Source organism: Piliocolobus tephrosceles, chromosome 15 (assembly GCF_002776525.5).
Source record: "Piliocolobus tephrosceles isolate RC106 chromosome 15, ASM277652v3, whole genome shotgun sequence".
NCBI classification, from domain to species: Eukaryota; Metazoa; Chordata; class Mammalia; order Primates; family Cercopithecidae; genus Piliocolobus; species Piliocolobus tephrosceles.
Genome location: NC_045448.1, coordinates 107,206,427 through 107,216,999, shown reverse-complemented (window position 1 = coordinate 107,216,999; position 10,573 = coordinate 107,206,427). Strand labels below are relative to the sequence as shown.

General features: G+C 59.3%; 1 protein-coding gene across 1 annotated transcript in view; it reads left to right on the top strand.

Annotated features, from left to right (window-relative positions):
* FER1L5 (fer-1 like family member 5) overlaps positions 1 to 10,573 on the top strand; it is a 37,059-nt gene that overhangs the window by 8,983 nt on the left and 17,503 nt on the right. The window contains exons 3-14 of the mRNA XM_026448510.2: positions 1,249 to 1,373; positions 2,245 to 2,345; positions 2,840 to 3,017; positions 3,095 to 3,250; positions 4,643 to 4,774; positions 6,356 to 6,519; positions 6,812 to 6,926; positions 7,655 to 7,757; positions 8,648 to 8,811; positions 8,903 to 9,070; positions 9,303 to 9,441; positions 9,580 to 9,657. Of these exons, the coding sequence (XP_026304295.2) occupies positions 1,249 to 1,373; positions 2,245 to 2,345; positions 2,840 to 3,017; positions 3,095 to 3,250; positions 4,643 to 4,774; positions 6,356 to 6,519; positions 6,812 to 6,926; positions 7,655 to 7,757; positions 8,648 to 8,811; positions 8,903 to 9,070; positions 9,303 to 9,441; positions 9,580 to 9,657 (1,623 nt within the window). The remainder of the gene's footprint in view (positions 1 to 1,248; positions 1,374 to 2,244; positions 2,346 to 2,839; positions 3,018 to 3,094; positions 3,251 to 4,642; positions 4,775 to 6,355; positions 6,520 to 6,811; positions 6,927 to 7,654; positions 7,758 to 8,647; positions 8,812 to 8,902; positions 9,071 to 9,302; positions 9,442 to 9,579; positions 9,658 to 10,573) is intronic.

Below are 10,573 nucleotides of genomic sequence, written 5' to 3'. Positions count from 1 at the left end.
GTGATGGGTCAGTTCTCATTCCCCAGCCCCAACGGCTTAGGGTTTGGAGCTCGTGCTCTGCATGGTGTATTAATACCATAACAAAGCCCTGCAAACCAGGTGGTTTTAGACAACAGAAACTCATTCTTTCACGGGTCTGGAGGTCAGAAGTTCAAAGTCAGGGTGTCAGTGTTGATCTCTGCCGAGGGCACTGAGGGAGAACCTGGCCACGGCTCCCTCGTGGCTTCTGGCGGTTGCTGTGGTCCTTGGTGTTCCTGGGCTCACAGCTGCGTCCTGCCAGTCTCTGCCTCCACCTTCACACGGTGTCTCCGTGTCTGTCCTCACTCAACTGCCATCTCTCTGTCTCCCTTCTTATAAAGACACCAGTCATTACGGGCCCACCCTGCTCCAGTATGACCTCATCCTAACTCATTACATCTGCAAAGACACCCCCTCTCCAAATAAGGCCACATTCTGAGGTCCTGGGGTTGAGGACTTGAGGACGCCTTTCTGTGGGGGGCAGAGCCAGTCTATAGCACATCGGTCCCTGTTAGACTGCCCACCCCAGTCAGCCCTAGGCTTTCTCTTCTGCCCCCCGTTCCTCCTGTAGTTGCCAAAGAAAAGCACAAGTTTCCAAGAAGTTTCCAGAAATTTGGAGAACAAAAGTCAGCTTTGGCTTTCGCTTGCCTCGCAGATTTTCTGCAGGTTACATGTTCGTTTTCTGTGGATTTCTGCCTCTAAGGCCGACTCGGCAGCAGTGTGGTTCAGAATCCTTTACATTTGGTCTTGCTTCCGCCTCATTTCAATAAGGAACATGGCGAGGGAACCCAGTCTGTGGCACCCATCAGTGGTGTTTGTCTATACCTGTCCCCCTGCCCCCGTCCCACCCGGAGTCGTGCCCCATGCCCCTACTCCTGGCGTCTCGCTTGAGGTTCAAAACCCAGGGCTCTGGAGCTAGGCGCCTGCGTTTTGACCGCCTGGCTATGCCACCTCAGGGAAACGGCTTCCCATTGCTAGCATGGATTTCCCCACTGTAAACTGGGGACTCTGGAAGACCATGTGACAATGAAAGGTCAAAGTGCACACATTCTCACATTCTCAGTCAGGCCCCAGCCCAGCCTCCCAGCTGGAGGGCTCCAGTTAGCGTTGTTAGCAAATCGCATCGTTGAGGGTGAAGTGGTCCAGAGAGGTCCTCGAGAGAACACAGTGAGAAGAGACCTCCCGGAATCCCCCAGACACCCCGTCCCTCCATGTGTCTCTGTGTCCCAGGGAACATCTACCATTATGTGCCCTGGTACAACACCAAGCCTGTCGTGGCCGTGACCTCCAACTGGGAGGACGTCAGCTTCCGCATGAACTGCCTCAACCTCCTCCACTTCACTCGGGACCGCCTGGTGAGTGGTGCGGGAGCCGATGCTGGGAAGGGTTCAGAGTGTGGCTGGGAGACTTGGGAAACTGCATCACAGTGGCAGGAAACTGGTCACACAGCTCATTCATGCATTCATTCCACACTGTTGAGAAGAACGTGCCAGAAGCAGGGCTATGCACTGAAGACACAAGGATGATTAAACACAGCCCCTGTCCTCACTGTCTAGGGAAGTTGGACATGCAGGCAGTGACTGTGCAGTGCAACTAGGGCTATGATGGAGATGCAGGTACCAGGTGCTATAGCGTCAGAGAGAGAAGGTGGGGAGAGGAGAGGAAGAGAAGATAGAGGAGGTGTGCACAAAAGAGATGACACATCAGCAGGGTTTTGAAGAACGCATAGGAGTTTGTTGGGGGCTGGGTGGAGGTAGAAGGGAGTAACGTGCAAAGCCACAGCAATGTGCTGCTTTTTGAAGTTCAGCAGGGTCGGGGGGAGGCATGGAGGTGACATGAAGATCCGACCATGGAAGGTGGAAGGAATGAGATCACAAACGGTCTCAAGTGCCTGTTGGGAGTGTAGTTCTCGGGAGCCACCTGGGGCTGGGACCTCCGGCATGACTTTCTCACACCTATGTGGAGGTCAGTGCTCTGCACTGCTTCCCAGTCTTACCCCGTCCCAGCTTCTTGCCACCTGTTTCTTCTGTTGGGTAGCAGGAAGGATGTGGGGGCGGGGGTCCTAGCCTCGGAGTTGTGGACGACCTTGAACTGATATCACCAAGTTACCCCTCAAAGTTCCCAAGGTCGTGGCTGAAAACATCTTGGGCCAACCAGCCCTGTGGCCTGTCCAGCTGGGCTCCATGCTGAGGTGGGCTCTCTTACCGTTTCTTTCCTGCTGGGCAGAAAGCCAACCTGGACACCCTGAAATCCACGCGGAATCCGAAGGACCCAGCTCTCCTCCACCAGTGGGAGAAACTGCTGAGGGAGCTGGTGGAGGACTGCAAGTAGGAGTAGGGGCACTCTGGGGTGCAGCTGGCCTGGAGCTGAGCCAGATCCAGGCCTGGGGGCTCAGAGCAGTGCCCTGAACACCTCCCCCCACCCTCCTTGGGGAGGAGCACTGCTCAGACCTCTCCCCAGCAGGAAACCCCAAGAGTCACTTCTCCCTTCCCGTTCAGGCCCCCTGACCGCCCCATCAGAATGGCCCCTGCTGCCCCACACCCACGCCCGAGGCTCCTACCGAGTCAACCTGTCCCCTTCCTGCAGACAAGCCCACACAGCCTCACCTCCCTGCAGGCCGTGGTAGAGGGCTGGATGAGAACCCAGGGCTGGACGCACAGCGAGCAGGCTTCCTATGGTGGGAAGGGCTCCCGGGCCAGGCCAGCAGCAAATGGGGACAGGATCTTGAGGCCAGGAGGGGCACGCTGGCCTAAGGCAGGGCACTGGTGACACTGGGAGGCAGTAGAGAGGTCCAGCCCCTGCTACCCTGTCCTGGCCACAGGCGCCCTCTGCCCTGCATGACCGACCAGCCCAAAGCCACCAGCCTGGACAGGAAGAGGTGGCAGCTCCGCAGCCTCCTCCTGCAGGAACTGGCCCAAAAGGCCAAGCAAGCCATGCCCAGGGACATGGTGGCCACAGCGGAGGACTGGCTGTACCGCCTCAACGCTGTGCTCCCTGAGGTGGGTGCTGCACACACTGGCCTGGAGCAGGGCTGGGAGCCGGCCGCGCAGGGCCTGACATTCTCCCACCTTGGCAGCCCCAGATGGGCATTCCTGACGTGATGATTTGGCTGGTGGCCAAGGAGCAGCGAGTGGCCTACGCACAGGTGCCTGCCCACTCCGTCCTCTTCTCCCGGGCAGGGGCCCTGCACTCCGGCAGGCTCTGTGGGAAGATACAGACACTCTTCCTACAGGTGGGAATCAAGGGGTCCTCAGGGGAGGACAGGGCCGAGAAATGCCCCCAGGGGAGCTCCTGAACTTGCAGGGCAGCCCCTATGGGTGAAATGGGGTTGAAGCAGTCCCCAGAGGAAGAGAGGGGTCTGTGGCTGCCAGCATGTTGGGTGATGCCAAGTCCATGTACCTCATAAATGTTCCCCAAATCCACCTCCTCGTGGGCACGGTGGCTCACAGGTAATCCCAGCACTTTGGGAGGCCGAGGCGGGTGGATCATCTGAGGTCAGGAGTTCAAGACCCAGCCTGACCAACATGGTGAAACCCCGTCTCCACTAAAAATACAAAAAATTAGCCGGGCATGGTGGCGAATGCCTGTAATCCCAGTTACACGGAAGGCTGAGGCAGGAGAATCGCTTGAACCTGGGAGACGGAGGTTGCAGTGAGCCGAGATCATGACGCTGCTCCAGCCTGGGTGACAGAGCGAGACTCCATCTCAAAAAAAAAAAAAAAAAGAAACAAAACCAGAAAACAAATCTACCTCCTCCATCATCCTCATGGCCGCCGCTTGGTCCAGCCCCTTGTCATCTCTTCCCTGGACCATGACAGGGTGATCTCCAAAATATTTAATTTAATAAGATTTGGCACCAGCCCATCATATCAGATGCAAGCTATAAATAAGACTAAACACCCTGACCACGACCCTCACTCCTGGCTGTGACAGTGGCCTCCCTGCTTCTGATCCTCCCGGGGGGACGTGGGGGCCACTCCCTTCCCCCATCAGAGACTTCCTGGCTCCCCACTGCCTCCTGGAGAAGGTGCCGCCTTGTGGCCTGGCCCCTGGCCCCTGGCCCTGCATCCATTCTCTCTAGCCCATACTCTCAACAGTAAGGACACTGGGCTTTCCCTGGCCCCAACTGTACCTGCCCTTTGCCGTCTCCACCAATGTGCAAAGCTCCTTCCATACCCACCAGAGTCCTTTGCATCCTGCAAGAGCCCCTGAGACACGAATCCTGGCTCTGTGTGGCCCTAGGCCAACTCCTGACCATGCCCAGCCCTCAGTGTGCTGCTCTGTAGAATGGGCCTGGCGATCACTACGCCCTCCTCGTGGTGGGCTGCGAGGATCCAGGCCTACGATGCACACCGGGCAACTGGCACAGTGCCGGCCCATAACCAACTCACAAGGAATGTCCGTCAGTCCGTCCCCCCATTATCAACGTCCCTGCTACTCCCTGTGCGAGGCACTCCCAGAACAGAACTCCATGCCATTCAGTTAGGGCTCCAGCACTCAGCTCAGTGAGGGCCCCGCTCCCAGGGCTCGGGGGAAAGGGGCAGGTACAGCCCACTTGGGGGGTGGCTGGGGTGGCGTTCAGGGTGTTTAGTGCCCCTATGGGACCGATCGGCCTCTGACTCAGTACCCAGAGGGTGAAGGACAGAAGGATGTGCTCCCAGCTCACCTCCGGGTCTGCATGTGGCTTGGCAACGTCACAGACAGCAAGGACCTGCAGCTTCTCCGCCAGGGTGACACGGCGGTGTACGCCGAGACGGTGAGTGGTGAGCGGCAGCCCAGGGCCAGGGCAGGCATGCAGGGGTGGGGGTGAGGTGGCCTGGCAGGGAAGAGATGGCCTCCCTGCAGGGCATTTGGCGTGATGAGAGAGGGTGAAGCTGCAGTAGCCCTGCACTGAAGAGGGAGAAAAAATTCCTGACCGAAACTGACGGCGAGGGGAGAGTCTGATAGAGGAGGCAGAGACTAAAGGAATCTTGGACGCTGCCAGCTCTGGGCTCTTGTTGATCCTCCACACACGTGTGGAGACAAAGGGGGCAACTAAGTGGCCTCCAGGGCCTGATCCCCCTCTCCCGGATGCAGGTTTATTCCGAGCTTTCTCCTAGTTCATCCACAGCATATGAAGTGAGCAAGGCTCTGACTTGCAGGGGCCTCGCCCATCACCAACAGGGCAGCCCGGGACCCCTGCAGGCCCCAACAGGGTCCCAGGAGGTGAAGGCCTAGAACGGTAGAGGAGCAGGATCTGAGGCATCTGCCCACTGAACCATCAACCCGGGGAGTGGGCGGGCGGCGGCCAGGGACTGCTCTAGAACCAGGGAAGGGGAGATGTCCTGGGCTCCCTGAGGGAGGACATGGCTCAGGAAGCCATGTGAACAGCAGAGGGGAAATAAGGTTTGAGTGTCAGGCTTTTTATTTTTTATTTATTTATTTATTTTTTGAGACGGAGTCTGGCTCTGTCTCCCAGGCTGGAGTGCAATGGCCGGATCTCAGCTCACTGCAAGCTCCGCCCCCCGGGTATACGCCATTCTCCTGCCTCAGCCTCCGGAGTAGCTGGGACTACAGGCGCCCGCCACGTAGCCCGGCTAGTTTTTTGTATTTTTAGTAGAGACGGAGTTTCACTGTGTTAGCCAGGATGGTCTCGATCTCCTGACCTCGTGATCCGCCCGTCTCGGCCTCCCAAAGTGCTGGGATTACAGGCTTGAGCCACCGCGCCCGGCAGGCTTTTTAACATACTGAATTAAAACATATGTTTGCAGTGTCTAAGTTGCATGTGTAGATGGATACATTATAATATGTCTAACCAGCTCTGTAGGTCTTGGAGGTGCAGAGGCAGAAAGGGGTGCAGGGTGAGGGGCAGGGAGCAGGGCCTGTATGCTCAGCAGGCACCAGAGGACTGGGCCAGTGCCTTTGATGGCAGCTGCCTGCTCTTTCATCACTGCAGACCCTGGGGAGCCCAGCCCTCCTGCACCATTTGACCACCATTGCTGCTTCTGGGCCTTTTCATCCACACTCTCCCCGCTGAGCACACAGGCCCTGCTCTCTCCCCTTCAACCCAGACCTCTCTCCACGTCTGTGCCTCCAAGCACTACATAGATGTCTTATGATATCTCTGTATCCAAACATGCAGCATCCACTCCACTCTGCCAGCTGAGTGACCCAGGGCAGGGTTGACCTCTGAGCCTCAGTGCCCTCACCTGTGCAATGGGGACATGGCCCTTTCTTGCCTGGCTACCACAGTTTTAGAATGCCCCTGCAGCCCAGAGTCAGGGGGTCCGGGGGAGGCCCATGTCCCCGCACTTTGTGCTGGAGGAGGCGGCCGCCCTGACAAGCTTCCCTCCCCTAGTATGAGAATCAGGCCAAGTATAAAGACCAGTGGGGGCAGCAGGGGCTGTATCGCTGCCCCAACTTCTCAGATGTCATGGGGAACAAGACCCTCCCCATGACGGATTTCCAGCCACCCCTGGGATGGCACTGGCAGGACAGCTGGACAGTGGAACCTCAGAGGAGGTAAGGCTGGAGGGGGCAGGCCCCACCGGAGGGGACACTTTTCACCTGGGAGGGCCAATCCATGTCAGCCCAGAAAGATGGGTACCCAGCCCCTAAGCCTGGTGCCAGAGGGCCGAGGTGCACCAGGCCAAGCGCCCTGCCCACCACCCTGTCCTGCATGCCAGGCCCTGCTGGCCTTGTCCTGCCCAGAGCAGATGGGGATGCCAGGTATGGGAACGCTTGGCCAGCAGAGGACGGCCCCAGGGGCTGCTGGGGGAGGTGTGCTGGGAACTTGGGGTCTCACTACCCCCAGACTCCTCCTGGACATAGACATCAACAAGAGCCAGGTGCTGGAGGAGGTCTATGAGAACCAGGGCCGCGACACCAGAGGCGCCTGGGGGCCTGCCGCCATCCCAAACACAGACGTGGTGAGTAGGGCCGAAGCTGCCTCAGGGGTTGGGGGGCAAGCAAGGCCACCAGGCGGGGTGCCTTGGAAGCTGGGGTTCCCAGTGGAAAGGGTCTGAGCCCTATGCCCTGCACTACGCGTGGGGCCCTGGGTGAGCGCACCGGCCCACAGGCACTCTCTCTCAGCACTGATGCGGTGAGGGGTTTGTAGAAATACCTTAAATAAGACTGAGAAACAACAAAAGGGAGCAGTGGTTCCTCGTAGGCTTCCTTCAAAGGTACTGCTTACCCCGAAGGAGAGAATCTGTTTGGGATGGGCTAACCCAGCACTGTCCAGTAGAACTCTCCATGGTGATAGAAATGTTCTATATCTGCACGTGTGGCTACTGAGCTATTAAAATGGGCACTAGTGAGGTGAAGGAACTAAACTTTGAATTTTAACTCATTTAAGCTAGACTAGCCCCAGGCGGCTGGTGGCTACTGTATTGGGCAGTGTGGGTTTAACTGATCTCAAAAGCATGCAAGTCTCCCCTTTACAATGAGGAGGAGCAGTTTCCAGCGCAGAAAGGCAGGTCCTTGGAGCGTATTCAGTGATGGCTCTGGTGGCACGAGGTGTGGCAAGCGCAGTCTGGCCTGGAGTGGGAGGCTGCTGCGGCCACGGCAGGCACGCAAACAGGTGTGGGAAGAGGGAGGGAGGGCAGCCTCCTCCCAGCTCATGTGCCCCTTGCTCGCCCTCTCTGTCCACATGCAGAACGGACAGCCCATGGAGGCCCGGGAGAACGTGAAGTGCCCCCAAGGCTGGCACTTTAAGAAGGACTGGGTGGTGGAGCTGAACCACGCAGTGGACAGTAAGGGTCAGTCATTTGGTCAGGGTTGGGATCGGGAGAGACCAGGGCCTCAAAATCACGGCAGCCAGCAGAGTGGGATCAGAGCAGCCAAGCCCTCAGTGGAATAGGCCTCAATTCCTGGGGCCCCTCAGCCTCCAGAGCTGGGTCTCCAGCGTTTCCCTACGTATGGGCCGCAGTTTTTTTTTTTTTTGAGACGGAGTCTAGCTCTGTCGCCCGGGCTGGAGTGCAGTGGCCGGATCTCAGCTCACTGCAAGCTCCGCCTCCCGGGTTTACGCCATTCTCCTGCCTCAGCCTCCCGAGTAGCTGGGACCACAGGCGCCCGCCACCTCGCCCGGCTAGTGTTTTGTATTTTTTAGTAGAGACGGGGGTTTCACCATGTTAGCCAGGATGGTCTCGATCTCCTGACCTGGTGATCCACCCGTCTCGGCCTCCCAAAGTGCTGGGATTACAGGCTTGAGCCACCGCGCCCGGCCTGGGCCCCAGTTTTAAGACAGCACAGGCCCTCAGTGTGTCCTGAAGCCTGGCCCAGAGCAAGGCGTGGCAGATGCTGGTGAACAGGAGGCTGTCACGTGGTGGCCGAATTCAGCCACAGCAGCTCCAGGGCTGCAAGTCTCAAGGCCCGGGCTCAAGATGCAAGCCTTGCTGCTTATGGGCTGTGTGGCCTTGTGGGAGTTACAGGACTTCTCTGAGCCTCACCTGCCTCATTTGTAAGTTGGGCAGCTGGTCCCAGGCCATTCAAGTGACACAGTGTAGCCAGCCACTCTCCTTTCCACAGCTCAGGGCAAGAGGCGTGGCTGGGAGGGAAGTCGTGCCATCTAGGGCCTGTCTCGGGGCCTGTCCGGGCCTCCCAACCCGCGGGCACCTGCGGACTCAGAGGCCGTGGTCCCCCACCGCAGGCTGGGAGTATGGCGTGGGCATCCCCCCCTCGGGCCTGCCCCAGGTCTGGAGCCCGGTGGAGAAGACCTACCACTCGTGCCGCCGGCGGCGCTGGGCGCGCGTGCGCTTCCGGAACCGCGGGGCGCTGAGCCACGAGCAGGAGACGGTCTCCTTCCTGCAGCTGGTGAGGCGTCCGCGGGGGCCCTGGCGGGGGCTGCGGGCACAGCCGCCTTCGCGGCTGCGGGAACACAGCCCTGCCCTCTTCCCCACCGCAGGGCCCGGCCGAGGGCGAGGAGGAGGGCTGGGAGTACGACGCCTTCGGCTCCAAGTTCCACCTCCACCCTCAGCCCCGGAGCCGCTTCCGCCGCCGCTGCTGGCGCCGCAGGCTGGCGCCCAACAAGGACAAGGGGGTCGCGCCCGTCTTCCTCCTGGAAGGGTCCTTGGTAAAGCCTCGTAGGCTGGGGGGCGCCTGCCTGCATCCCCCGCTCCAGAGAGGCCAGGGCCTGGCCCGGCTGGGGCGCTGATGGAGGAGGAAGGGCCTCTGCGCCTCAGGCTGGCCAGGGTGGCAGCATGAGGGAGGAGGGTGGCAGCGTGAGGGAGGAGGGCGACCAGGCCTGGGCTACAGGACACAGGAGCAGCACCCGAGAGCCTCAGGGGAGACTGTCCTGGCTACAGGCCATGGATCTGAAATACCGTGCTGGGAAGGAAGAGGAAAGCAAGCCATGGCCATGGGGTCTGGACAGACGATTCAGGGACCCCCAGAGGCAGGACGCCCGGCCCCCCAACATGCCCTTCATCTACTGCACCTTTAACAGTAAGGGCTGGCTCGGGAGGCTGCTTGAATGGCCCCAGAGGCCAGTGCCGAGGGCAGGGGGTGGGGAAGCAGTGGGGGCAGCCAGAGGGAGCCGCTGGGGTCCTGGGGAGGTGACAGGCATGGCTCCTCTTTCCCCAGAGCCCCACTACTACCAGCTCTTCTGCTACATCTACCAGGCCCGGAACCTGGTGTCCAATCAGATCCTGACATTCCAAGGTAGGTGGCAGGCAGCCTTGTGCCCAGCTGAGGACGAGGCCTCAGGGAGGAGAGCAGGGTCGTGTTCCTGCTTGCAGTCCCAGCCAGGGCCCCTGCCCATTGGCTCCTCACCAGCTGCAAGCCTTGTCCCTCGGTCCTGGTGTCATAGCTGCTCAGCAGTGTAAAGACAGAGGCATGGATGAGGGTGACAGAGATGCAGACCCATCTCCCAATCAGCTCACGGTGCTGGTTTGGGGAAAAGACACAAAACAAAGGCTTCAAGGCAGGGCCGCTCTTGAGGCGTGACCCCGGTACTGTGGAATTAGAAGCGGGAGCTGAGGGGGCTCCATCCCAGTGGTGGCCACTTAGCTGGGCATGGAAGAGGAGCTTGCCTGGCAGTACTGGTGGGGCATGAGGGCAAGAGAGAGGGCAGTATGCTTGGGAACCATGTGCCACCCTGTTTGGACAGTAGGGGCCGAGAGGGGCTGTGGGGAGGGCCCGTCCTTGGTCCTGTGAGGATGCCCCAGTGAGAATTTCAGGAGACAAGCCATGTGCTCCAGCTTGGTCCTCAGTGCTGTTTGCAGGGAGCGGGGACAGTAGGTGGCAAGGCTCCAAGGATGTCTGCTGGGAGTTTTATTCCTTGGGCTTCACCACCCACATCGAGAGGCCCATGTGATGCTCCCTGATGCCAGGCCACTTGCTGCTGCCATGAAAGAGCAGCCACAGAGCCGGGCGAGGCAGTCACACCTGTAATCCCCACGCTTTGGGAGGCCAAGGTGGGCAGATCACGAGGTCAGGAGTTCAAGACCAGCCTGGCCAACATGATGAAACCCCGTCTGTACTAAAAATACAAAAATTAGCCGGGCGTGGTGGCAGGCACCTGTAATCCCAGCTATTTGGGAGGCTGAGACAGGAGAATCACTTGAACCCGGGAGGC